Source organism: Oncorhynchus keta, chromosome 8, assembly GCF_023373465.1.
Source record: "Oncorhynchus keta strain PuntledgeMale-10-30-2019 chromosome 8, Oket_V2, whole genome shotgun sequence".
Lineage (NCBI taxonomy): Eukaryota > Metazoa > Chordata > Actinopteri > Salmoniformes > Salmonidae > Oncorhynchus > Oncorhynchus keta.
Genome location: NC_068428.1, coordinates 15,180,280 through 15,207,952, shown reverse-complemented (window position 1 = coordinate 15,207,952; position 27,673 = coordinate 15,180,280). Strand labels below are relative to the sequence as shown.

The 27,673-nt window shown below is 43.1% G+C and overlaps 1 protein-coding gene across 3 annotated transcripts in view; it reads left to right on the top strand.

The window, feature by feature from the left end:
- The window catches only part of nkain2 (sodium/potassium transporting ATPase interacting 2), a 173,543-nt gene that overhangs the window by 57,201 nt on the left and 88,669 nt on the right, over window positions 1-27,673 (top strand). For all 3 annotated transcript variants that reach the window (XM_035774794.2, XM_035774795.2, XM_035774796.2), the window contains exon 2: window positions 24,621-24,758. In XM_035774794.2, coding sequence (XP_035630687.1) covers window positions 24,621-24,758 — 138 coding nt within the window. The remainder of the gene's footprint in view (window positions 1-24,620; window positions 24,759-27,673) is intronic.

Here is a 27,673-nt window from a genome sequence, read left to right as displayed (position 1 = left end):
GTACACTGATGAATTCGGCTATAATCAGTTTAACACAGTGTTAACCTGACAACCCAGTGCTAGCTGAGTCAACAGACCCTGTTGACCAACACCTAACTCCTTTACCGGTGTGTATGGGAACAATAATATGTCCTTTGCATTTTTGAAAGAGATTTATGGTGTAAATGGTGTCAAAAAGATCATGAAACCAATTGATACGGGATAGGTCTACTCCAGCAGAGAACCTAGACAGGTTATTAATCCTCCACATCTATCAATCCTTTATCCTATCCTAGCCCCACATTACATCAGTCAAACATTTTTTTTCTTCAAATCTATTCGTACTTCAGTTTGTTTGACACTAGTATTTATAATGAGCAGCGTTGTTACCGTAGTCTCCCAGCACTGCTGAGAGGCGTGACCTCCAGACCCCTTCACTTACTGTTCCATGATGAACATGCACAGAACCCCAAATCAGCAGCAGCCCAATGTTTTTATAGTGTCCTGCATTTCTTTCCCTTTGGGTGCGGCCCATACTGGTCTAGTACAGTACTCTCCAATATGCTGCGGTTCCCTCGTTTCCATGTCGCCCAGGACTGGGACACACCCACATGTGTTGGGGTAGACTCTGGTGCTGGGGGTGCATATATGTGTTGAGGTAGACTCCAGCTGGTGAGGCCAAGCATGTGGCCTCGTCAAGGTCTGTTTCGCGTATGTTTGACAGTAATTAATTGAGCTGGGTTCAATGCTAGTAGCACTACTTCTGGAATGCAGTCTCCCTGGTGCTAGTTAATATAGATTTCTTCTGCATAGTCTGACTTTGACAAAGCCACAGATTTGTTTGAATGCCAAGAAAGTTAATATGATCTAATAGAGTCGTGCCAAAATGAATTGAGCTCTGCAGTTTGTCTTAGATGCATTTTCTACGGCTTGTAAAGAATAACCATGGATATTTTTGATGAATTCTAATAGTGTATTTGATTCCAAAGTCATTTCTACTGTCAGATCTGGTGCTTGGGTACAATAGAGAGGCAGGGAAAGTGCAGTGGAGCTATTTAACATATCCATATTCTTTGCCAGGCGGTGAAATTCCCAAATTGAAGTTATACGGTTTGAAGTTGTTTTCTGCGCTGTCAGTCTCACTGCTGATTGGTCTGGCACAATTCTGGCTATCAGTAGTCAGGTGTCTATCTGGATTATAAATGTGTAATGTCAGCGCGGCGCTATTTGCTCTTGCTGCAGCAACACAACAGAAGTGGTTTCCACCACTCTTCCGCAGACAGCTAGGTGAGCTCACCCCCCTGTTTTCTTCTCCCTGTGGTTCAATGCCTGGCTACAGTGTCAGCACAATTAGGAAGGTCACTCCACACACAGTCATTACAATCAATGTCACTCAAGGTAAAGAAAGGTTCACTGTTTACTTAGTTCTTGCATCTGCTTCGGGACCGTTTAATTTATTAATCGATTTAAAAAAAAAATTGTGCAGCATTTCCAGTGTATTTATTACAGGCTTTTTAATGTTGGCATCTTGCCTGTTGCATTAGAGAGTTTGTGTGTGTGTCTGCGTGTGCATCTGTGCCTGTTAAGAGCCTATTCCGTTACGCCTCCTGAGACTGTCTAATCAGTTGGAAAACAAACCGGGTTTTATTACTGTCTTTTTGTTTTTATTTTGATGCATAATCATCTCTCTGTCTCCAATCTCATTTGGATTCTCATTGCCTCAGAAGTCCGATGTCTGTAGTCAAAGCAGCGCTCTGAGTAAAGGCAGATAAGAAGCTACCACATGTCCTTCCCCGTAGGGCAAAGGGAAGGATAGAGGAGAGGAGGATAGAGGAAGGAGAAACAAAAAAGGTTTGGTGCTCCTTCTTCCCACTCCATGGCAGTCAGGTTTAGTGTCTTCTTTGCTGTACACTGTTGATTTGAATGGAAAAAGGAATTTGGCAGAAGCACCATTCATCCTGTAGTGTGTGCTCTTGTTACAGAATAACTTTACGTCCGTCCCCTCGCCCATACCCGGGCGCGAACCAGGGACCTTCTGCACACATCGACAACAGTCACCCACGAAGCATCGTTACCCATCGCTCCACAAAAGCCGCGGCCCTTGCAGAGCAAGGGGAACTACTACTTCAAGGTCTCAGAGCAAGTGACGTAACCGATTGAAACGCTATTTAGCGCGCACCGCTAACTAAGCTAGCCGTTTCACATCCGTTACACTCTCATTATAAACACCTCCTATGATCATGAGTAGAGTGTTTCTTGAGCACCTGCTCCGTCATACTCATTTTCCACCTGCTTTGAAAAAGAATAACCATTCAAATTAGTCATGGGGATCAATGTGAGCTCCCTCCATCGTCCCCATGCCGTACCCCCTCTTGTGACTTAATTAGAAAGATGACAGAGCTTGCTTCGACTGAACACCACAACGCCTCTCCATTATGGACTACTTTTACACGCACCAGATAGGAAGGAGGTAAACAGCAATGAAATCAGGGGGAAATGCCAGTTCTTAAGATGATGAGATTATATTTGTGACATTTAAATGCCAGGGTTTTAGGGAAGTGAAAAAAAGCTTTCTCTGAATATTAAACAGTTCTGTTGAAATTAGATGGGGAATGCAGGCGGGTTTTTTTGTAATAGAAGAATGAGGGTATTGTGTGGTGAAGAAACGTTGGTGCCAAACACAAAGCTTTTTAGCTGATTAAAGGGGATGGATAGGGGATGAGACGTGAGGGACTATAGGTCTGTTCCTGGTGCTTCATTGGCCCTGATACCCACTCAGCCAAGGAAAACGGAGACACAAGTGATGTGTTGCTATCATTGTGACATCATCTCAGAGCCTCGATAAAAGTCTCTTCATCCATGATATTACGGGAGTAATGATGATAATGCAGTCCTCCACCTTGATAAGCCGAGCCAACGGATGTTTAAATGGGGACATAGTGATTTGCTTGAATGCAATTTGTTGATTCTGGGCCTCCTGGTGCATTTGAACTAAATATGAGGTTTGACAGCCGTCTGCGTTGACTCACGTTTATTGTATAAAATAAGTTGATTGGCTACACATTCTTATTCACAACGAGGACCAGGGATAGTAGATGGGTTGAAGACGTTATCCTCATGGAGTCAAATAAAAGCAGTCTGGAGATACAGTAGCTGTAATGTTGATAAATGATATCATGAGTTACTGGTTTGAATTACATGATTAGCACAAGCAGACTGGCACTTTTCTGGGTTCTGCTAGGCCAGCTGTAATTAATTCAAATGAAACCAGAGCCCGGACTTTGTGTTCTTATTCTAGAAGGTAGCCTATTACATGGCTTCATTTGACAGTTCCGACCTGACTTTCCTTAGTTTCTTTACATCATCTGACACTAATGGAATTATGTATATATTCTCCAGGTGTACTTTACACAGTAAGCATGTTTGGAAGAGATCTGAACACTTCTATGTTCATAAGCCTTTGGGGGAAGTATCATTTCCTAGGGAGGTACTTAGAATAGCTACTATTATGACTTGCTACATGACCATTATATTCAACGGTAAATTGCTCTGAATGAATGTTGGCCATTAGAGTGATACAGCATAGGTAGATGGAAGAGATCAGTTCAAAACGATTTGATCTATTTTCATATTGGAGACTAAGTAAAAGACGTGGACACTTGAATCAGTAATCATTTCAGTAATTGGGAAAACAAAAACAACAGTAAAACAAATAGTCAGAAATGGATATCCCTGATGTGTGCTACCGCTAGTAAACTATCTTCCCTCTTGCCCTGCCCTGAGAGGCTAAAATTGCCTCTACATTTGCCAGGGCTTAATACTGTATCTGATCGATGACGTGGGCAGATAATTGATTGATGGATCAGGCAATCAGCTGTCCTCTGCTGTGGACTGCAGGATGATGCAGGCGATCAATTCTCCTTCCAGTGGACAGATATCATTAAGGCTCAGGAAGTTTCAATAACAGTCCTTGCTGGATCCTCCTGCCCAGTTCACAGCCTAGATAGGATATATATTTGACCTAGGAATGGCCAGTTAACTCTGCTAAAGTCAAGATATAAAGGCTGTTTTATGGAAGCTCAGGGACAGAGTATTACATTTCCCAGCTCTCAGGCCCAGAAAACCCTTCTTTTTTAAAATTAAAGGCACCAAACTCCAAGTATTTTGATAATTAAAGATGAACGCAATTTTTCTCATCTTTTCTCGTCCCTCCTTAATCCATTGTGCAGCAGAATTTGATCACTGGCTTTGAAAAGGTCACAGAATCATCGGGAAATTGCAGTAAATCCATTTGGCTGGCTGTGCTGGGAGCTGAGCAGACATAGTATCCACTCCTTTATGACGAAGAATGTTGGCTGGATAGATATCAGACTGTTGTTGCCCTTTGTGTGTTGCTGCTATCAACGTGTGACTTATAATGGCTTAGCTCTTCTCCTGGGGTCCATGCTCCCAGAGCAAGTGTAAACCTACTGCTCTTTGTAAGACTGCGTCTTTACAGATATTTCAATGAGAGAACCGTATGAGTTCAAACACTTACGGAAACTCTGCAGAATAGTTGAATCCGACTTTCCCCCCCACAGTCTCAGTAATTGGATATATTGTTGTATGTAACAGCATGAAACGTGTCAGAAAAGCTAGTCTCTACCCCCTCAGTCAGAATTGGAGCTCTTTCTTTTAATTCCCACTCCTCTCAGAGTGACTGCCAGTGCCCTCTGTCATGTTCAGGATCAAAGAGACCTGTGAGTGGCATAGCTCTCCTGAGTAATGGACAAACACTCTGCATCCAGTGGTGAGCACATCCTGGTGCAATTCCATCCGAATTATTTGAAATTAACTTTCCGTCTGTCATTCTCTTCATCAGGAAAGAAACTACCAGTTTCCCTTTCCAGAAGTGCATGTCATGACTCATAGCTTTTATACCACTCTATATATTAATGTGTCAGGGGAGAGAGGCAAGCTCTTAAGTAAATGTAAATTATAACTAGCCACAGAGTCAGAGTCGCCCACTAACTTTGGCCAGGGCCTCTAATGGTCTTGGTCTCCTTATGGTCTGGCTGGGTTTGTCTCTTGGTAATGGCCATAGACAGCCAGGAGGTCTGGAACACTGATGCGTATCCTGCCTCTCTAGGGCCTGTCGTTGCATGGCTGCCTGCATCACCACCACCATGGCTCCCACTGACTACCTAGCCTTGACGGCTGGGTAGGAGTTGGGAAGGGGATTTTACCCTCCCCCTCGACCCCCTGCTGTGACTGGAATGAATGGATGGTGCTGGTCCGATCAACACATGTTCCTCTCCAGAGGGGGCCTGGCTGTCACTGGGGATTGTGACAGCTTGACCTCGGTAATACTGGGTCTGTTCAACATGTTTGGGTTGGAGAGGAGAGATTTACATAAGAAGTAGAACAGAACCTAATGAATATTCAAGCCTTTGTCCCCGCTGCACTCATCTCAGTGACCCAAAAGAAATTCATATAGGCTTCGAAGAATTGCTTTGTTTGGCTGGAGTGTTGTGTTGAATCATGTTTACTTCGATCAATTTAACACATAGAGTATGAAGTGACATTGAGCAAAGTTTAACATAGAAATCTTAATATCCTTTGTTGTTGCACCAGTCATCCTATAATTAATTACAATATATGTTTAAACTTCCCACACCGAAGCCTCATGCCCATAGGGGACACAATGGCATGTGCTACCTCAGATTTGTCCTGTTAAAAAAAATCATATGTTAAACTAATTACTAAACTTCATGTTTTATAATAATTGTTTGTAAAAATATCTGTCAGCGCTATTTTATGGAGGGGACCCACTGACTGGATCACCCCCCTATTCCTATTCTCCCTAGTAAGTGGTTCCTTCCAAGGTGCACCACAGAGAAAATATATGCTAGGCAGGACGCTAGATACTCTAGTGCAGGTATTCCCAAAGTGGGGTACGTACGCAAAATGCCGTCAGGGGTACGCCAAATAAAAATGTGATTCACATTTTAAAATATATATATACTCTACCGTTCAACAGTTTGGCGTCACTTATAAATGTCCTTATTTTTCAAAGAAAAGCACATTTTTGGTCCATTAAAATATCATCAAATTGGTCAGAAGTACAGTGTAGACATTGTTAATGTTGTAAATGACTGTTGTAGCTGGAAACGTCAGCCTTTTTATGGAAATCATACATAAGCATAGGCCCATTATCAGCAACCATCACTCCTGTGTTCCAATGGCACGTTGTGTTAGCTAATCCAAGTTTATCATTTTAAAAGGCAAATTGATCATTAGTAATTATGTTAGCACAGCTGAGAACTGTTGTCCCGATTTAAAGAAGAAATCAAACTGGCCTTCTTTAGACTAGTTGAGTATCTGGAGCAACAGCATTTGTGGGTTTGATTACAGGCTCAAAATAACCAGAAACAAATAACTTTCTTCTGAAACTCGTCAGTCTATTCTGGTTCTGAGAAATGAAGGCTATTTCATGTGAGAAATTGGCAAGAAACTGAAGATCTCGTACAACGCTGTGTACTACTCCCTTCACAGAACAGTGCAAACTAGCTCTAACCAGAATAGAAAGAGGAGTGGGAGAATCCGGTGCACAACTGAGCAAGAGGACAAGTACATTAAAGTGTCTAGTTTGAGAAACAGACACCTCACAAGTCCTCAACTGGCAGCTTCATTAAATAGTACCCGCATAACACCAGTCTCAACGTCAACAGTGAAGCGACGACTCTGGAATGCTGACCTTCTAGGGAGAGCTATACATATGGATGAGGTTTTTCTCGCCTGAGTAGTTTCATTTCACTGCCAAAAGTAAAATTAAACCATCTAGTATTCAGAGAAATAACAACACAATGTCAAATACAGGTGCCTAGTCAAATAATTAACATCAACTAACATTAAGCGTTACACGGAACCCAAACCAGCTGCGCATGTGCGCCATCGTGCACTAACGTGCATACATTTATTTTGTCCCCCTACACCAAACGCGATCATGACACGCAGGTTAAAATATCAAAACAAACTCTGAACCAATGACATTAATTTGGGGACAGGTCGAAAAGCATTAAACATGTATGGCAATTTAGCAAGTTAGCTTTCACTTGCTAGCTAATTTGTCCTATTTAGCTAGCTTGCTGTTGCTAGCTAATTTGTCCTGGGATATAAACATTGAGTTGTTATTTTACCTGAAATGCACAAGGTCCTCTACTCTGACAATTAATCCACACCTAAAACGGTCAACCAAATCGTTTCTAGTCATCTCTCCTCCTCCCAGGCTTTTTCATCTTTGAACTTATATGGTTATTGGCATCTACACTTTCATAGTATTACCACGACAACCGGCAAAACATTTCGTCTTTCAATCACCCATGTGGGTATAACCAATGAGGAGATGGCACATATAAACCAATGAGGGGTAGGAGTTGGGAAGGGGATTTAGTAGTACTGCTACTAGTGTCGACGACACAAGTTGTTCTGCTTCCACGAGCACATCCAATACTAGCATCAGTCATTCTAAATTTGTTGCTAGCCCAGCTAGCATGGGCACTGAGAGTTGTGAATCTGATGCAGCCGAAGAGCTACTGTTCCCTTATCCGGGAAAGCACCGAACCACAGACTGGGATGTTGGACCATCGAAGAGGAGCAAATATGATGAGAACTACATTGATTTGGGGTTCACTTATATTGGGAGTAGTGCCTTTCCTCAGCCACAGTGTGTTATATGTGCAAAAGTACTATCTCACAACTTGATGAAACCTTCACTCTTGTGCAGACATTTAGAAACAAACATGCCAATTTGAAAAATAAGCCAAGGGACTTTTTTGAGCGAGAATTAAGACGACTTTCGAGTAGTAAGACATGTATAAGGAGTAAGACAAAACAAAGGAGATGGTCGTGGATGTCAGGAAACAGCTGAGTGTGCACCCAAATATCTACATCGACAGGGTGCAGTGGAGAAGGTGGAAACCTTCAAGTTCCTTGGCGTACACATCACTGACAAACTGAAATGAACCACCCACACAGACAGTGTGGTGAAAAAGGTGCAACAGACCTCAGAAGGCTAAAGAAAATTGGCTTGTCACCAAAACCCTCACAAACCGTTACAGATGCATAATTGAAAGCATCCTGTCGGGCTGTATCGCCTCCTGGTACGGCAACTGCACCGCCCGCAACCGCAAGGCTCTCCAGAGGGTGGTGCTGTCTGCCCAATGCATTACCAGGGGCAAACTACCCACCCTCCAGGACACCTACAGCACCCGATGTCACAGGAAGGCCAAAAACATCATCAAGGACATCAACCACTCGAGTCACTGCCGGTTCACCCCGCTATCATCCATAAGGCGAGGTCAGCACAGGTGCATCAAAGCCCCCTATTCTGGAAAACAGCTTCTATCTCAAGGCCATCAGACATTTAAACAGCCACCACTAGCACATTAGAGACTGCTGCCAATAGGCATAGACTATAAATATCTGGATACTTTAAGGAATGGAACACTAGTCACTTTAATCATGTTTACATATCTTGCATTACTCATCTCATAAGTATATACTGTATTCTATACTATTCTGCTGTATCTTAGTCCGTTCCTCTCTGACATCGCTCGTATATAGTCTTAATTCATTCCTACTTAGATTTGTGTGTATTGGGTATATGTTGTGTAATTTCAAATCACATCAAATTGTATTAGTCACATGCGCCAAGTACAACAGGTGTAGGTAGACCTTATAGTGCTTTCTACAATGCTTTCTAATGAGCCCCTAACCAATAATGCTGTTTTTTTTAAATATGGATAAGAATAAGAAATAAATTAACAAGTAATTAAAGAGCAGCAGTAAAATAACAATAGCGAGACTATATACAGGGGGGTACCAGTACAGAGTCAATGTGTGGGGGCACCGGTTAGTTGAGGTAATATGTACATGTAGGTACGGTTATTAAAGTGACTATGCATAAATGATAACAACAGAGAGTAGCAGTGGTGTAAAAGAGGGGGGGTCTTATGGCTTGTTCTGGGTAGCCATTTAATTAAGTGTTCAAGAGTCTTATGGCTTGGGGGTAGAGGTGCCCCTGTGTTGAGGATCAGCATGGCGGATGTGCTGTTATCTACCCTTACCACCTGGGGGCGGCCCATCAGGAAGTCCAGGACCCAGTTGCAGAGGGAGGTGTTCAATCCCAGGGTCCTTAGCTTATTGATGAGCTTTGAGGCCACTATGGTGTTGAACGTTGAGCTGTTGTCAATGAATAGCATTCTCACATAGGTGTTCCTTTTGTCCAGGTGGGAAAGGGAAGTGTGGAGTGCAACAGAGATTGCATCCTCTGTGGATCTGTAGGGGCGGTATGCAAATTGGAGTGGGTCCAGGGTTTCTGGGATAATGGTGTTGATGTGAGCCAAGACCAGCCTTTTGAAGATTTTCATGGCTACAGACGTGAGTGCTACTGGTCGGTCGTCATTTAGGCAGATTATCTTAGTGTTCTTGGGCACATGCACTATGGTGGTCTGCTTAAAACATGTTGGTATTACAGACTCGGACAGGGAAAGGTTGAAAAGGTCAGTGAAGACACTTGCCAGTTGGTCAGTGCATGCTCGCAGTACAGGTCCTGGTAATCCATTTGGCCCTCGGCCTTGTGAATGATGACCTGTTTAAAGGTCTTACTCACATCGGCTGCTGAGAGCATGATCACACAGTCTTCCAGAACAGCTGGTGCTCTCATGCATGTTTCAGTGTTATTTGCCTCGAAGCGAGCATAGAAGTTATTTAGCTCGTCTGGTAGGCCCGTGTCACTGGGCAGCTCTCGGCTGTGCTTCCCTTTGTAGTCTGTAATGGTTTGCAAGCCCTGACACATCCGACGAGTGTCAGAGCTGTTGTAGTACGATTCGATCTTAGTCCTCTTTTGACGCTTTATCTGTTTGATGGTTCATCTGAGGGCATAGTGGTATTTCTTATAAGCTTGCGGGTTAGAGACCCGCTCCTTGAAAGCAGCAACTCTAGCCTTTAGCAAAATGTGGATGTTGCCTGTAATCCATGGCTCCTGGTTGTGGTATGTACGGTCACTGTGAGTACGACGTTATTGATGCACTTATTGATGAAGCCAATGACTGATGTGGTGTTCTCCTCAATGCCATCGGGGGAATTCCAGAACATATTCCAGTCTGTGTTAGCAAAACAGGCCTGTAGCTTAACATCTGCTTCATCTGACCACTTTTTTATTGATCTAGTCACTGGTGCTTTCTGCTTTAATTTTCGCTTGTAAGCAGGAATCAGAAGGATATAATTATGATCAGATTTGCCAAATGGAGGGCGAGGGAGAGCTTTGTATGTGTCTTTGTGTATGGAGTAATGGTGGTCCGGAGTTTTTTTCCCCTCTGGTTGCACATTTAACATGCTGATAGAAATTTGCTGAAACCGGCATCCTGCCGGTGCAGCGTATTACCAGCCAGCTGTATGTTGGTAGTGTCGTTCAGCCACTTCTCCGTGAAGCATAAGATATTAGTTTTGAATGTCCCGTTGGTAGTTTAATCTTCCGTGTAGGTCATCTATTTTTTTGCCCAAAGATTGCACGTTTGCTAGCAGAATGGAAGCAAGTGGGGGTTTATTCGATAGCCTACAAATTCTCAGAAGCAAAAAAAGAAGTTACAAACAAACAAAAATAAGTTATAAACTAACAAAAAAACACAATCTGTTGGGGGAATGTAAAACGTCTGCCTTCTCCGGCGCCATTTTATCTTTGTTAGATATTACATGTTAGACATTACTGCACTGTCGGAGCAAGAAGCACAAGCATTTCGCTACACCCACAATAACATCTGCTCATCACGTGTATGTGACCAATAACATTTGATTTGATTTGAAATGATTTAAGACTGAGACTCTCTCCAATACAATTCAGCATTGCAGAGTTATTTTCCTTTCAAGCACACCCTTCTCATTAACCTGTGGTGAGTTATTCACGATGTTTGATGAACAAATAAGGTTTCATATCTAAAATGGCTAAATAAAGAGCAGAAGTATTGATTATTATTACATTATTATTTGTGCACGGGTCCTATAAAAGCTCTTTGTCACTTCCCACAAGCCGGGGTTGTGACAATAACTCACAATAAATATATGTGTATAGTGTGTTTGTGGCAGGCTTACAAGGATAGCAAAAATAAACATTTGAGAGTGTGCTGACCCTGGTGCTAGAGGGGGTACACAGCTGGCAGTTGAATGTTTGAAGGGGTATGGGACTATAAAAAGTTTGGGAACCACTGCTCTGGTGGATGAGTGTAGAGTGACACACAGCATTTGATTTCATCATAGCTGCCGGTGATGGGCAGGACTCACAGGAGGTATGTTTGTAAATTAATTTGATCAAGCTATGTCGCCTATTGATTCCTTCTTGATGCAAAAAACAACAACATATTTAGTTTCTTTGTAATACTAGCCACTTACCCATTTAATGAAGTTGGCTTTAGCTAGCCAGCTAGATAGGTTCCCAATCTCCCAACCTCATAACATAGCTTGTCTATCTCCCCCCCCTATCTTAGCTGGCATGTCTGCTGGCAAGGTTGCTAGACTTTAGAAAAGCAAACAATTACTAAATGTACTGAATAATCATCCTACTAATCTTTTACACAGATTTTAGCAGAGATGCAGAGAAGCATATGTATTATCTTTAAAAAGATAACCTCTAGTCATTAGGATACAGACAGCTCAAGAGGTGTGCTTAAAACCTCTTAAGGATTAGCTGCTTTTTTTCAATTTTCTCCAAGAATTACATACCCAAATCGAACTGCCTTTAACTCAGGCCCTAAATCACGGATATGCATATTCTTGGTACCATTTGAAAGGAAACACTTTGAGGTTTATGGAAATGTGAAAGGAATGTATGAGAATATAACACAATAGATCTGGTTAAAGATAATACAAAGGAACAACCAACCGTTCTTTTGTATTTTTTTGTACCATCATCTTTGAAATACAAGAGAAAGGCCATAATGTATTATCTAGCCCAGGTGTAATTTAGATGTTGGCCACTAGATGGCATCAGTGTATGTGCAAAGTTTTAGACTGATCCAATGAACCATTGCATTTTGGTTAAAAAATATGTATCAAGACTGCCCAAATGTGCCTAATTTGTTTATTAATAACTTTTCATGTTCAAAATTGTGCACTCTCCTCAAACAATAGCATGGTATTATTTCACTGTAATATATAATGTAAATTGGACAGTGCAGTTAGATTAACAAGAATTTAAGCTTTCTGCCAATATCAGATATGTCCATGTCCTGGGAAATTTTCTTGTTACTTACAACCTCATGCTAATCGCGTTAGCCCACTTTAGCCCCACCGTCCCGTGGAAGGGAAATGCTTAAAATATGCTTAAAAATACTTGGCTTAAATGTAATCTGGCATTTTATGATAATATAATGAGTTGTGTGTATTAATTATGATGCCATGAGTGCCAGTCATGCAGCCATCATTTTAGAGGGAGCGCAATGTACTTGAGGATGGAGGGCAGTGGGGGGGGGCATCACCCCCATCAATCCTCATAATCTTTGTGCCCCCTCTAAAATAATGGGTGCATGACACCACTGTTCCCACATGACAACATATGCTATAAAATGAAGTGAATACCTTACTCCAAACCATATATATTCAAACCCAATAGTGAACCTAAGGTTAGTGTCAGCACCTTGCCAGTAGCCACACAGCAGGTTGTTTATGAAAGAAAACATTTCAGAGGGGTCTCGGGGCCTGATTGTTGATGCTGCTTTAGTTACAAAAGCAATGAGAGGAACAATACCAGACAGCATGCACGAGTGCTTCCAGACTGATGGAATTCATTTGAATGCGCCTGGCGGGTACAATGTGACTATATTCCTAGGCCTTGGATCAGGTACATCTAGCCTTTCTCCTCAGAGCCTGTGGAAATGAAGAGCAGAACGAATAGGCTAGGTTGTCTGGGATGACTTTATCAATGAAATTCATATCTCCAGCTGTTCAAGTCCAGTGCACTTTAATCAACAAATGCATTTTGGGTTTCCAGGGGGGCTTATATGGGGCACATATTAGTATTGTCTAGTGTCTGCCCCCCCATTGATTTGTATGCATTTTTGTGTGTCATTTGATGCAATTCAACACATGGTGTATCCTTTTTTTTGTACGGTATATTACTATTTTTTTGCAAACAGCCTCTCAATCTGAACTAGTCTCTGAATCGGTGTCTTGAGAGTAAGTCATGGCAGACCCAGTATCTCTCACACTGAGACTTCTAGTTAACAGGTTTCTTGAGCGTGTAATATTTCCCATTAAATTTATTGAGAGGATTTTGGAGTCTTTCAGCCAGTATGTTGCAGGTGTTTGGGATACCAGGACACCGATACAGCCCTGCCACAGAGAGTAAAACTGTCAACAAACAGAAATATCTCTGGATGGCCGCAAAAGATCTTTCAGGGGGCAGGTGCTCCAACTCATGATATATGGTTGACTGGCTAGTGGCTTGTGTGGATATTTTAGTATATGTTGGTTAGCTAGAGAGTAGACAACCTGTGTTGCTGCTGCCCTGGCCCCCATGTGCAACTCCCGCCCGAAGAAGGGATGGAGTTGGGTCAGAGGGTCGTTGATGCAGAACCCTCCTCTCTATGTCTTTCTGTCTCTCTGCTGCGCGTATCAGCCACGTGTATCAGCCACGTGTATCAGCCAACCAGACTGAATATTGATGATGATGAAAATCAAGTGTTTTCAAGTGCTGCTCAAATGTTATTCTGCTGTGGCTGTCCTGCTGATATTCAAACTAGGTAGCTAACTACACACACTCGACCCGTGACCGCATCTCAAGCCATGCATATTTGGATACCGAGTGTTCGCACTCTCCGTACAGGGCAGACTGGGACCCGGGCGCTCGCAAGCTCCGTACAGGGCAGACCAACAGGCACAACGGACAGGTGGGGGTGGCTAACTTGACAACGTCACGACAACTTGCGGGCATTGGGTTTAGAACACCATCACCCAAAAGGGAACTGAGCGAGCGGGAGGGCAAAGGGGCATGTGTTTGGCACAAGTAGATTCCTATCTGTGCACCTGCATGCTCCAAGTAGTAATGCAGTCATCAGAGCAGATGTCCTCCGAAAGCTTTTAATGAGTTTGAGAATACCGTATTCCCCAAAATGCTCTCCAGCCAGATAAATAAATAAAAACGGCCAATTACTATGTATAAAAACCAAGATGACAGTTTAAGGTCATCCCATTTCTGTAAAACCCTATTAATATCTTGTTATGAGGAATATAACTTTAAAGCTATTAAACCAGACCACATGATTTCGTTTTGCCCTCCAGAGTTTTTCTGATTAGCATTCTGTAGCTGTGTGTAATGTTTTTTCAAGAAGCAGAAATTCACCATGAATCATTTCAACTTCTGTCATAGTAATTGTGCATCGAATTGGTGACCTTGCCGGCCAGTTATTGCCTACAATATTTCCCTCCTCCTCACTCAGTGTCTATGGAAGTTGATAGTAGCCACTTGCTGCATAGAGTGTTAAGGTGCACCTTCCAGCCATGTTGGCAACACTGAGGTCTATTCCTGGTCTATTCAGGCCCCACTGACACTTCACCATGGCTCCTTAAAATGCAAATTAATATTGAAATGAATTATCCTCATTAACACTTATCCACATCCTGATGAGTTTTACTCCGACTCTGTCCCCTTCCTCCCGAAGCTATTCTCGCTCATGTCATTAATGCTCTCCCCAATGGTTCTCAAGAAGCCCAGTGTGGCAAATGAGTGCTCGTCATCAGTCCTCAGGGGCTCCTCAATGGCTGATATTATTAATAAGGCTCTCAGGCAGGCACAGTTTGGAATGAAATACCCTCACAATGATTCTCTGGCCCTGCCAGATCATTAGGGACTCAAGGATCATAGCTCCTCCAATCATTTCTATTTGGTGCCAAAATCATAAAGGGGAAAATTAAAGTGAATTTATGGCCAGAGAGCACAATAGAGCACAAAAACCTGGCATGGGTTTTAGGGATCGTACATATATTCCCATCACCTCTAGTGGAGAGAAAAACGTCCGGTATATGTACGTTTGTATGTCGCTTCTGATTCTCAGTATGTTGGTTACAGTTCTTCTTAGTAATGGTTATGTGATATAGTTTGTGGACTGGTGGAGGGCCCTTACCCTAGGAGTTGTCGACGTGATATCCATTGTTGTTACAATAGAAAGGTTACAGAGGTGGGAAGAGGGAAGAAAGAGAGCTGCTGCTTCCTCTCATTCCATAGCTAAATGTCTGTTTGATGTCATATGGAGCTGTTCAGCCCACTTAAGCATGTATAACAGTTCTGTAAACAATACGGTACGGTATGTCCTGTAGGACATTAGCTGCATTTGTCTCCTTACTGACAAGCAGCACATTCAGTTTGAGATGGCTGTCGTGTTGTTTAAATGCTTACTTCAGCACAGAAAGCATTTAGTGTTGATGGAGCTGATGCATTTTGAATGACTGTTATTTGTATCATTTCTATTATGTAATGCAGAATGAATTCAATTATATTTTTGAGTCCGTTTTGTTTAATTGCTTGTTGGTTCAATCACAACAGCATTGTATGTCTCTAATTACTTATTCATTGTAATGTTCCCGTGTACACTGAGTGTACAGAACACTAAGGACATCTGCTTTTTCCATGACATAGACTGACCAGGTGAAATCTGGGATTCCTTATTGATGTCACCTGTTAAATCCACTTCAATCAGTGTAGATTGAAGGGGAGAAGACAGGTTAAATAATTATTCTTAAGCCTTGAGATAATATAGACATGGAGTGTGTATGTGTGCCATTCAGAGGGCGAATAGGCAAGACAAAATATTTTAGTGCCTTTGAACGGAGTATTGTAGTACGTGCCATGTGCACCAGTTTGTGTCAAGAACTGCAACGCTGCTGAGTTTTTCACTCTCAACAGTTTCTGTGTATATCAAGAATGGTCCACCACTCAAAGAACATCCAGTCAACTTGACACAACTGTGGGAAGTATTGACGTCAACATGGGCCAGCATCCCTGTGGAACGCCTTCGACACCCACAATTAATTTAGGTTGTTCTGAGGGCATATTCAATATTAGGACAGTGTCATTAATGTCTTGTAAACTCAGTGTATCTCCGCAAGTACTGGTTCATATTTCATTATCCATAGTGCCCCAAGCTGTTCAGGAGACACTTTTTGTACTCAGTTGAATGTGTAGACTAGTTTCACATCACTGCATTCCTCACTGTCCTGTGTCAATACCCTCCGCCCCATCTCCATGTGGCCTGTCATATGTCTAAGGGCCTGCATTTGTCACTTTTACAGCCCCTATAGATCTGAGTCTTCTATCACTGAAGACTCTACATGTAGCCTACATTCACAGAGGCGTCTTCAATGGGAACATACAGCACATGACTAGAATACGATGACTGGCACATATATCTGTAGATTAGAACGCACAAAATACCCTAATGTGTGTCTTATTTGCCCTTTATTATATTTGTATTTTTTTGTAGAACAATATCATATATACAACAGTATGTGGACACCCCTTCAAATTAGTGGATTTGGCTATTTCAGCCACACCCGTTGCTGACAGGTGTATAAAATCGAGCACACAGCCATGCATTCTCCATAGACAAACATTGGCAGTAGAATGGCCTTACTGAAGAGCTCAGTGACTTTCAACGTGGCACTGTCACAGGATGCCACCTTTCCAACAAGTCAGTTTGTCAAGTTTCTGCCCTGCTAGAACTGCCCCGGTCAACTGTAAGTGCTGTTATTGTGAAGTGGAAACGTCTTGGAGCAATAACGTCTCAGCCGCGAAGTGGTAGGGCACACAAGATCACAAAATAGGACTGCTGAATGCCAAAGAGAGAAGAGCGTAAAAATCGTCTGTCCTCGGTTGCAACACTCAATACTGAGTTCCAAACTGCCTCTGGAAGCATGATCAGCACAAGAACTGTTAGTCGGGAGCTTCATGAAATGGGTTTCCATGGCCAAGCAGCACCACACAAGCCTAATATCGCCATGTGCAATGCATAGCGTCTGCTGGAGTGGTGTAAAGCTTACCACCATTGGACTCTGGAGCAGTGGAAACACGTTCTCTGGAGTGATAATTCACGCTTTACCATCTGGCAGTCCGACGGACGAATCTGGGTTTGGTGAATGCTAGGACACTGCTACCTGCCCCAATGCATAGTGCCAACTGTAAAGTTTGCTGGAGGAGGAATTATGGTCTGGGGCTGTTTTTCATGGTTCAAGCTAGGAACCTTAGTTCCAGTGAAGGGAAATCTTAATGCTACAACGATTCTGTGCTTCCAACATTGTGGAAACAGTTTGGGGAAGACCCTTTCCTGTTTCAGCATGACAATGCCCATGTGCACAAAGCATGGTACATACAGAAAGGGATTGCCGAGATCGGTGTGGAAGAACTGGACTGGCCTGCACAGAGCCCTGACCTCAACCACATCGAAAACTTTTGGTATGAATTGGGACACCGACTGCAAGCCAGGCCTAATCTCCCAGCATCAGTGCCCGACCTCACTAATGGTCTTTTGGCTGAATGGAAGCAAGTCCCTGCAGCAATGTTCCAACATCTAGTGGAAAACCTTCCAAGAAGAGTGGAGGCTGTCATAGCAGCAAAATGGGGACCAACTCCATATGAATACCCACGATTTTGGAATTAGATGTTTGACAAGCTGTTGTCCACATACTTTTGGCCATGTAGTGTACGTTTTGAATGTATTTTTGGTAATTATCATCCTTATTTCTCACCATCACGAACTGGTAAAAATACCCCAAATAATAAAATGCATTAAAGAAAAAATCCAGTGATGTGCTTTTGACAAATTATTAATGGCCATGTGCATTTTCTCTCACTACTGCATACCTTTTCATGAAGGTATGAAAATACGTAGGCTAATTTAATGATCAAGTCATTTTGAAGCACACACGAACTAAAGGGCTGCTCTTCGCCACTGACATCTAGTTGCCTGAAAGGTACAAATGAAGGACTGTCAATACGCTCCCATTGTACAGACGATGCTGTAAGCTTAATGGTCTATGAAGTTGGGGGACATCTCAGCTTTATCTGTGTCAGTGAATTGTTTTCAGGGATATCATTAGTCTGTATCACTGGGATATATGTATATTCTGTAGTGGCAGAATGCTTTTTCCCATGGAACATATAAAAAGTTGTGGTGATCCAAACAGTATATGATTATGCCAGCACGTGTGAATACAAACACGTCTACGGCTTGTTGTGTCCTTAATTTGATTTGACAATGCATAGTTGTTCAGTCTTTTCCGTGGTAGGATCTTCCAAGCCTCTAAAAGCCTTTTGTTGTGTATATGAAACTTTAACTTTACACCGACTTCATCAGCATCATCACTTTTCATGTACTCACAAAGGTACAGTTCATAAAACCACAGGAAAAGAAGAAACAAAATCATCATGGGCGTATTGATTGATTCTCAGATATGTTCCTCTCAGTTGAAGTCTTGTTGTTCCTCAAGTTCAACTGTGTTAGAATGGTAGATCTTCTCATCAAGTGTAACAGTGCAGAAGGTGACTACTGCTACGGCAGAACAAAGGGAGCTGAATTAATATGTGCATATCTCAGGCTCTGAATGCTTGTCATTGTATTCAGCAGAGAAGGATGGTGTTCCCCAAGGAGTTGTACTGGGTACACCTTTATTGTCAGAATGCTTTCATCACCCCATATATATCCCTCTACCATCTCTGGGTGCTTCATATTTAGTGATTCCACTTCCACCAAAGCTGCGTCTTTTATCTCTTCCCTCTTCCCTGAAGGAAGTTGTGATAATGCATACATTTTTCATGACTTATGATTTCACAATTATTCTGTCATCTGACACATGCACATGATGTTGGTGAATATTTCATGAAACTTTTGCATATATTATTAGTTTTTTTTTTCCATTTAATAAAAAACAAAATTAACCTGGGAGCGATAATAAATTCACACCAAAATGTCAGCATTTATGAAGTATGTTGCTATTGTTTGATATTTTATTTAGTAAAATAAAATAAAACGTATGTATATTTTTTACTTGTTTATATTGGCAAAGGGTGTTCTGATTTATTATTTATCAGATTAGATATAGCGTTAAGATCGTCTCATGAATATCATGTCTAACTGTTTATGCACAAGTGGTGTAGCCTATCGCTGAGAAATCTGCATATTCATTTTGATCATACAATTCTCATTAAGTGTTTTCTTTCCATCCAAGAGTGTTTTGAGAGGCAGCCCTACCCACTGCAGATGTGAGTGACTTGTTTCAAACCTTTTTAAATGATATATTGAATATATTTTGAATACATTTCTTTTCTCACTTTCACAGTGAATAAATTATGAAACCATCTCAAGCATGGGATTGGGTTGATATACAGAAGGAAGAGATTTATCCAGTAGCCTACTGACTGCAGGGACATAAATGAACTGACATGTATACACTGAGTGTACAAAACATTAAGGACACCTGCTCTTTCCATGACATAGACTTACCAGGTGAATCCAGGTTTAAGCTATGATCTCTTATTGATGTCACTTATTAAATCTACTACAATCAGTGTAGAAAAAGGGGAAGAGACAGGTTAGAGACGGATTTTTAAGCCTTGACTGAAACTCAATATTAAGAAGGTGTTCTTCATTTTGTGTACACGTAGTGTGTGCTACAGTACAATTTTCCGTTTCAGACTAAGATTATTATTAGAGCCTCTGACTCCTACTGTACATTAATCGAAAGGTAAATAACCTTATAATATCTCTGCTTGTTTATCAATTGCTGCATAGCAGAACGCCCATCGTGCCATCGATAAGTGTTGATGCTATGAACAAATCAAATGAGTTTCACTCCCCCAGGTTCTAAAAACCTGAGCATTTGTAGGTGGATTTGTAGCCGTAGTGACGGACAATGGTGACGCCCTCATCTGTGATTCTGCATGAGAGGGAGCCCCTAGCCCAGGCTTCACATTACCTCCCCACACTCCGGGGCTAATGTGCTCTGGTCAGAGCCGCTGTGTGTCGTACAGCCTCCCGAGCCTTGTCTGAATGCAACATGAGGCTGCATCTCTATTCATGCTGCCACCACTGATTGATAGGCTTTTCTCTCTCTCTCTCTCTCTCTCTCTCTCTCTCTCTCTCTCTCTCTCTCTCTCTCTCTCTCTCTCTCTCTCTCTCTCTCTCTCTCTCTCTCTCTCTCTCAGTGATTAGAGGCAGCTCATGTCTCCTCCACATAAGGAGGGGAAAAAAGAAAAACCCTATGCTTTGACGAAGCCAGGAGGATAAACTTCCATTTCAATCAGCAGTTGTAGAGTTGGAGTGTGTACTTCTTTTACCGTAATCATCCTTGTGTTGTACCTCAGTAATGAGGTTCTCTCCAACTCTTTTCAGGAGGGTAAAATGAAGGTGTTATGTAAAACAGCCTCACCAAACAGAATTATCAACTGAATTCTCTGTGTAGGAGGAGCTGATCTTTCCCGGCAGTAAAAAAACCAAAACTATTTTACCATGAGTGAAGAAACCCCAATAGCAGTATAATGACAGATCTGTACAGTTTAATGGTTTACTAATAGCATTTTTCAAAGTCGTATTACTGTTGTAGGGCCTACAGATTGCCCTTGCGGATGTTTTTAGTTCGATAAAGGGTTATAACTTACTGAGAAATTCCTTCTCTTGAGATCTGACATGTTATTTGGATCCCCTCTGTTATTTCCCTGGTGAATAGGGTCATTCTTCTGCCCAGCTCAATAATTGGTTCCCCCAAATGTATGTTTATAATTACTCATGTATGGATAATTGCTTGATAAATATTTCACTCTGTGCACAGCTGCTTGAGAGAGCTGTTTACATGTGTGATGATAAAAGGAGGCTCGGTTACAACATTAATGACTAGGGAGGCCCTCTGACTTCAACAATAGCCTGAGGTGTGTCTCTCTGTGTCAGGCAGTAAGCAAAACCCTACAGCTTCTCTCTCACCATTGGACAGGGTCTGTGATACTGAGGCAGCTGAGCTCTTTGGGTCTTTTGGAGTTCCTCCAATAATACCAGGCACTCCCAACTGCATAGTCAGAGAACAGCATTTATCAGGCAGCTTTGACATTGAGACATTATCAGGTAACTAATGCTAGGGGTTACGATTCACCAATGGCTGTTATTCGCGTTGAGGCCTATGAATGCGCTGTGGAAGCACGGCATGTTTAATTGCAGGCTATATACCATGTTTCCTTGTTGTTTACCCTTCTAATCCAGGCGGCAGGATGCTTTTGAGCTGCCATATGGGCTCCCTTCAGGACTCTCTGGGCTCCCTGCTTTAGTTGCGGATATGGTGAGGTGCAGGCAGCTTTTCAGGAGGGCTTCTCATTCTCCAATGCCATGGAAATGCCATGGAGTGCTGCTAATTAACACCATTTATTTTCTTTGTGCCTTTTTCTGTTCAGCAGAAACATGTTAACAATGCCTCTGAGAGGAGGACCTGATGTGTGTAATGTTAGACAGGAAGGAGCTTTGATAAGAGGGCTTGGCAGGGTGGAGGAGATAGCGTTGCAGGGTGGTAGTGGTGTGGAGGAGCTAGCTTTGCAGGGTGGTAGGGGCGTGGAGGAGATAGCGTTGCAGGGTGGTAGGGGCTTGGAGGAGCTAGCGTTGCAGGGTGGTAGTAGTGTGGAGGAGCTAGCATTGCAGGGTATTAGGTGAGATGGAGGAGCTAGTGTTGCAGGGTGGTAGTGGTGTGGAGGAGCTGGTGTTGCAGGGTGGTAGTGGTGTGGAGGAGTTAGCGTTGCAGGGTGGTAGCGGTGTGGAGGAGCTAGTGTTGCAGGGTGGTAGTGGCGTGGAGGAGCTAACGTTACAGGGTGGTAGGGGCTTGGAGGAGCTAGCGTTGCAGGGTGGTAGTGGCGTGGAGGAGCTAACGTTGCAGGGTGGTAGTGGTGTGGAGAGGCTAGTGTTGTAGGGTGGTAGTGGTGTGGAGGAGCTATTGTTGCAGGGTGGTAGTGGCATGGAGGAGCTAGTGTTGCAGGGTGGTAGTGGTGTGGAGGAGATAGCGTTGCATTGTGGTAGTGGCGTGGAGGAGATAGCGTTGCAGGGTGGTAGTGGTGTGGAGAGGCTAGTGTTGCATGGTGGTAGTGGTGTGGAGGAGCTAGCGTTGCAGGGTATTAGTGACGTGGAGGAGCTAGTGTTGCAGGGTATTAGTGACGTGGAGGAGCTAGCGTTGCAGGGTATTCGTGACGTGGAGGAGCTAGTGTTGCAGGGTGGTAGTGGTGTGGAGGAGCTATTGTTGCAGGGTGGTAGTGGCATGGAAGAGCTAGCGTGGCTCCCTGACTCTGACTTGCTCTGTTCTGACTGTATGTTGTGTGGTTTTGGATTAGGGAACTAATTTACTGGGGAAACAGATGGAAAAATACCAGTTTTCCTTTCATTCCAGTGATACATGAAATGACGGTATAGTAATTATGGAGGCTGGCCCAGATAAACATACAGTAGGTGTCAGGAACCGCTTGGCATACCACACGATTGAAAGGGAAAGGGGGATACCTAGTCAGTTGTGCAACTGAATGTATTCAACTGAGATGTGTCTTCCGCATTTAACCCAACCCCTCTGAATCAGAGAGGTGCAGGGGGCTGCCTTAATCGACATCCACGGCGCCCAGGGAACAGTGAGTTAACTGCCTTGCTCAGGGGCAGAATGGCAGATTTGCACCTTGTCAGCTCGGGGATTTGATCCAGCCTTCCAGTTACTGGCCCAATGCACTAACCACTAGGCTACCTGCCGCCTCACCTAACAGTGGTGGAATACATGCACTTCGTTTGGTTATATTTTCAAAACAAAATGTGCATAATTTATCAGTTCCTGCTGGATGAGTAACAGTTGTGCCGGCACTATTTCAATAAAGGTCCTGTACATGGAGAGACATGTCATTCCCTGAGCAATAGTTCTCATAAACAAAGCATTAAAGAGGATCATTACGTGTCATACAATGGAACAAGGTAGGCTGAGCTCTATAGTTATAGCTGGCATGCATAGGGAATCATTTCAATAAAATGTAAAAAAATATATATATAAAACAATGCCAAGCTTAGGCTCTGTTTAGCAGGCAATTATCCTGAAAATACTATCATTTATTTACGAACTCTTCTGGGAGCAGTGAGTTTGTGAGTTATTGTTTGTACCTGGAATGACATTTGAATCCTGTCATTTGGACCCAACAGTGCATTCGGATTAATGTATGATCTATGAGCCGTACTCATACAGTACCCAGATGTATAGTGACTAGCTAGGTTGCCAGAGACCGACAGACAGACAGACAGAATGGGGCAGGAGCAGCGTTGTGAGCTGGTCAGCCCTGGGCTGGACTGAGCCATGGACAGACTGGATTTAATAGACAGAAACTTGGTGTTTTGACGACTTGAAAGTACATTTATGAAGTATTGCCTAGCGGGATCGGGGAATGTATCACTGAGCACTCACAGGGGAAGTTAATTTAGTTGTGGCATCTGTTGTGATAGTCAAAGCTCATCAACAGTCAGTCGAAGGAACACTAGCGAGGAATTCCAGTCAGGAAAATACTGCCTGTGCAAGTGCACGGAGTTCTTTAATACAGGCGGTGGTTCGTTAAACTGAGATCTCACAAATATTTAAAGGCCATTTTCTATCCGTTCACACGGAATTTACAGCGAGGGCAATCCAATTATCCCACAGGCATTTTGTTTTACTCCGCCAACTGTAAAAAATGGAGTGCGCAGACATAGCTTTATTAGTAAGGACTATAAAATAAGAAGATCGTTAGTTGCAGATATGAAGTTGAGTTTAAAGCTTCCTGTAGTTGTTGGGATTTGGGAACCATTAGCGTCAGTGCTATGAAGCGCTATCTAGCTCTGACACTGTTGGGACACTCTGTTATCCTTCCCCTTACCGCAGCCCTTTGAAGTGCCATGGCTGATAGTCGTATCAACACTGGTGTCATGTCCAATCAGACACTGAGACCCAAACGGTCTGGGCAGAGGGGTCTAGCCTTGCCAGCTTCAATTTCTCGCAGAGGCCAACATCGAGGTGGGTGGGGACACGACACTGAGGAACTCTGCCCCTCTCGGGCAATTCGAGACAGCTGCGTGATGGGGAGGAGGAGAGAAAAGATGCCGGTGTCACGACCCCTTGGTGTGGTGTTCAAGCAGATTTCCCTGTCCTCCCTCCCTTCCAGCACAAATGTTGAAATATATCACTCCAGCACATCTCTCAGGGCTCTGATACCCTCCAGCAGATCAGCAATAAAAAGTTGACATGGCCCACAACTGTACACAGGCATCTTTAATAATAATATATGCCATTTAGCAGACGCTTTTATCCAAAGCGACTTACCTTTATTTCACTAGGCAAGTCAGTTCAGAACAAATTCTTATTTACAATGACGGCCTAGGAACAGTGGGTTAACTGCCATGTTCAGGGGCAGAATGACAGATTTTTACCTTGTCAGCTCAGGGATTCAATCAAGCAACCTTTAGTTTACTGGGACAAGATGCTAAGCACTAGACTACCTGCAGCCCCAAATCTTGTAGCAAACCTCATGCAAAGATGACATCGATTTTGTCTGATACTAAAGTTAATTTCATTTCTCTCCATTTCCCTTACAGATCAGCATATTGGAACGACAAATATTTGACTTCCTTGGGTACCAGTGGGCTCCCATCCTCACAAACTTTGTGCACATCATCACAGTCATCTTGGGCCTCTTTGGGACTGTACAGTTCAGACCAAGATACGTGACCGGGGTGAGTTATATCTTCCTTGATTTCCTATGGAGTCATACATTAATATCTTGGGATATTAATCTTGGGATAAGTGGTTTTATGGAAAGTGGCGTTATGAAGCAATTCATATATCTTACATGTTACCTATTTGATTGACAAAAGGTAATATTACATGTTCATATTTATTGATTGCATTTATATTTATAGTGAACAATAATACTGTACATAGTCTTGTAACTGATATGATGTCAAGGCCTATGAACTTTGACCTACACAGTATACAAATAAAGAGAGCAGGAATACATATTAATTCAAGACTCTCCTACCTGAAATAAGTCTCAAACCATACATGTAAACTCAGCAAAAAAAAAGAAAAGTCCTCGCACTGTCAACTGCATTTATTTTCAGAAAACTTAACATGTGTAAATATTTGTATGAACATAACAAGATTTAACAACTGAGACAAAAACTGAACATGTGTCTAACAGAAATTGAATAATGTGTCCCTGAACAAAGGGGGGGTCATTAAGTACTGCAGTGCATCTCCTCCTCATGGACTGCACCAGATTTGCCAGTTCTTCCAATGGGATTGAGATCCGGGCTCTTCGCTGGCCATTCCTGTCTTGCAGGAAATCATGCACAGAACGAGCAGTATGTCTGGTGGCATTGTCTTGCTGGAGGGTCATGTCAGGATGATCCTGCAGGAAGTGTACCACATGAGGGAGGAGGATGTCTTCCCTGTAACGCACAGCGTTGAGATTGCCTGCAATGACAACAAGCTCAGTCCGATGATGCTTTGACACACCACCCCAGGCCATGATGGACTCTCCAGCTACAATTCAATCCCTGCGACTCGTCAGTGAAGAGCACTTTTTGCCAGTCCTGTCTGATCCAGAGACAGTGGGTTTGTGCCCATAGGCGACGTTGTTGCCAGTGATGTCTGGTGAGGACCTGCCTTACAACAGGCCTACAAGCCCTCAGTCCAGCCTCTCTCAGCCTAATGCGGACAGTCTGAGCCCTGAAGGAAGGATTGTGCATTCCTGGTGTAACTCGGGCAGTTGTTATTGCCACCCTGTAGCTGTCCCGCAGGTGTGATGTTCGGATGTACTGATCCTGTGCAGGTGTTGTTATACGACGTCTGGCACTGTGAGGATGATCAGATGTCCGTCCTGTCGCCCTGTAGCGCTGTCTTAGGCGTCTCACGGTACGGACATTGCAATTTATTGCCCTGGTCACATCTGCAGTCCTCATGCCTCCTTGCAGAATGCCTAAGACACGTTCACGCAGATGAGCAGGGACCCTGGGCATCTTTCTTTTGGTGTTTTTCAGAGTCAGTAGAAAGGCCTCTTTAGTGTCCTAAGTTTTCATAACTGTGACCTTAATTGCCTACCGTCTGTAAGCTGTTAGTGTCTTAACGACCGTTCCACAGGTGCATGTTCATTAATTGTTTATGGTTCATTGAACAAGCATGGGAAAGAGTGTTTAAACCCTTTAAAATGAAGTACGTGAAGTTATTTGGATTTGTACAAATGATCTTTGAAAGACAGGGTCCTGATAAAGGGACGTTTCTTTTTTGCTGAGTTTATATTATGGAGACTTAAAACCCAGGCATTTTGACTTGTCCGTCAGCCGTCAGAGAGCTGCTGTCATACAGCAGATAGATTACCTTGACAGCCCCCCCTCCTCACCCACTCCTCCCCTGAAGAAATGGAGCCTCAACCCACTATCAGCCTCAGCTATCAAAGTCTATGCCTGTAAAGATAAATGGCTTACTGTCCAATATTACTCTTGCTTATATCCGTTTTGGTAATGCTGTCAGAGCAGATGAATTTTTATTCTAATTTAACATGGCTCTTGCCAGTAGCTGGAGAAAGGCCAAATTAGGTTCCACTACACTCACCCATTTTCTGTATCTAATGTCTTGACAACATGTCAGATTATAGAGGCGGTAAAACCTTCCTCCGTGGCGGCTCTCCCCCTCTGTCAATGGTCTGGTGAATTAGGCCTGGAAACATATACACTTGTGCCCTAACACATTCATGGATTTGCCCCCTACTGCTCCCTCCAACCTCCACCCCCCTGGGTTTAGAGACCATCACCAGCTCACGTACCAGTTTGGATTATGGCCCTAATTGAAGTCAATGGCTTGGCCTAGTCCTGCTCCACCTCACAGACGTGGGAGAATCATTATGCCGCCACACGTCTACTTCAAGAGACATGTCAGCCAGACAGCTGCACTCCAGTTGGGAGGAAGGCATGTAGTATTGACCTTCAACCCTCCCCTCGGGCGTTTCAGCTGATTCACTGTATAAATTGTACGTACAGCATGTGCCAGCCGACATTACCTGTGACAGCTTGCAGTGGTATCTCCCCCTCTCTCATCCTCTCCCCCTCTGAGGCCATCTTGGGTGAGAGTCAGTCATTCCCAACACATTACCAAGGAGTCCCCATGACTACGGGAGAGGATAGACCCCCCCTCGCATTTACTGAGGCCCGGTCCAATATTGGGATAGACCCATCCCCCTCCCATCTACTGAGGCCCGGTCCAATGTTGGGACAGTCCCCATACTACAGGGGTTCCCAAACCTTTCTGGGCCCCACAACCCCATTTTGATTTCAAAGAATGTTTGTGACCCCACCATGTAAAAAAAAGTGATCAGTGTAAAAAAAAAAGTAATCACCGGTCAATGTTAACTTTTTAAAATGGGTCTATTGCAGTCTATTACAAATCAGTCCGACAGTACTTTTGACAGTATTTCAATCTGAAGGAAGTATGGTTTGAAGTGACTGAAATGCATTAGAAAATATATTGTTCAGAAGATCATCCGACAATAATTTTGTATGATTTTCTGTGTAGAAACGATCATCATTGATGATGTTATTTCCCCCCCAGTCTGATTTAGTGCCTGGTCTTGTCCACTCTGTTCTAATGAGTC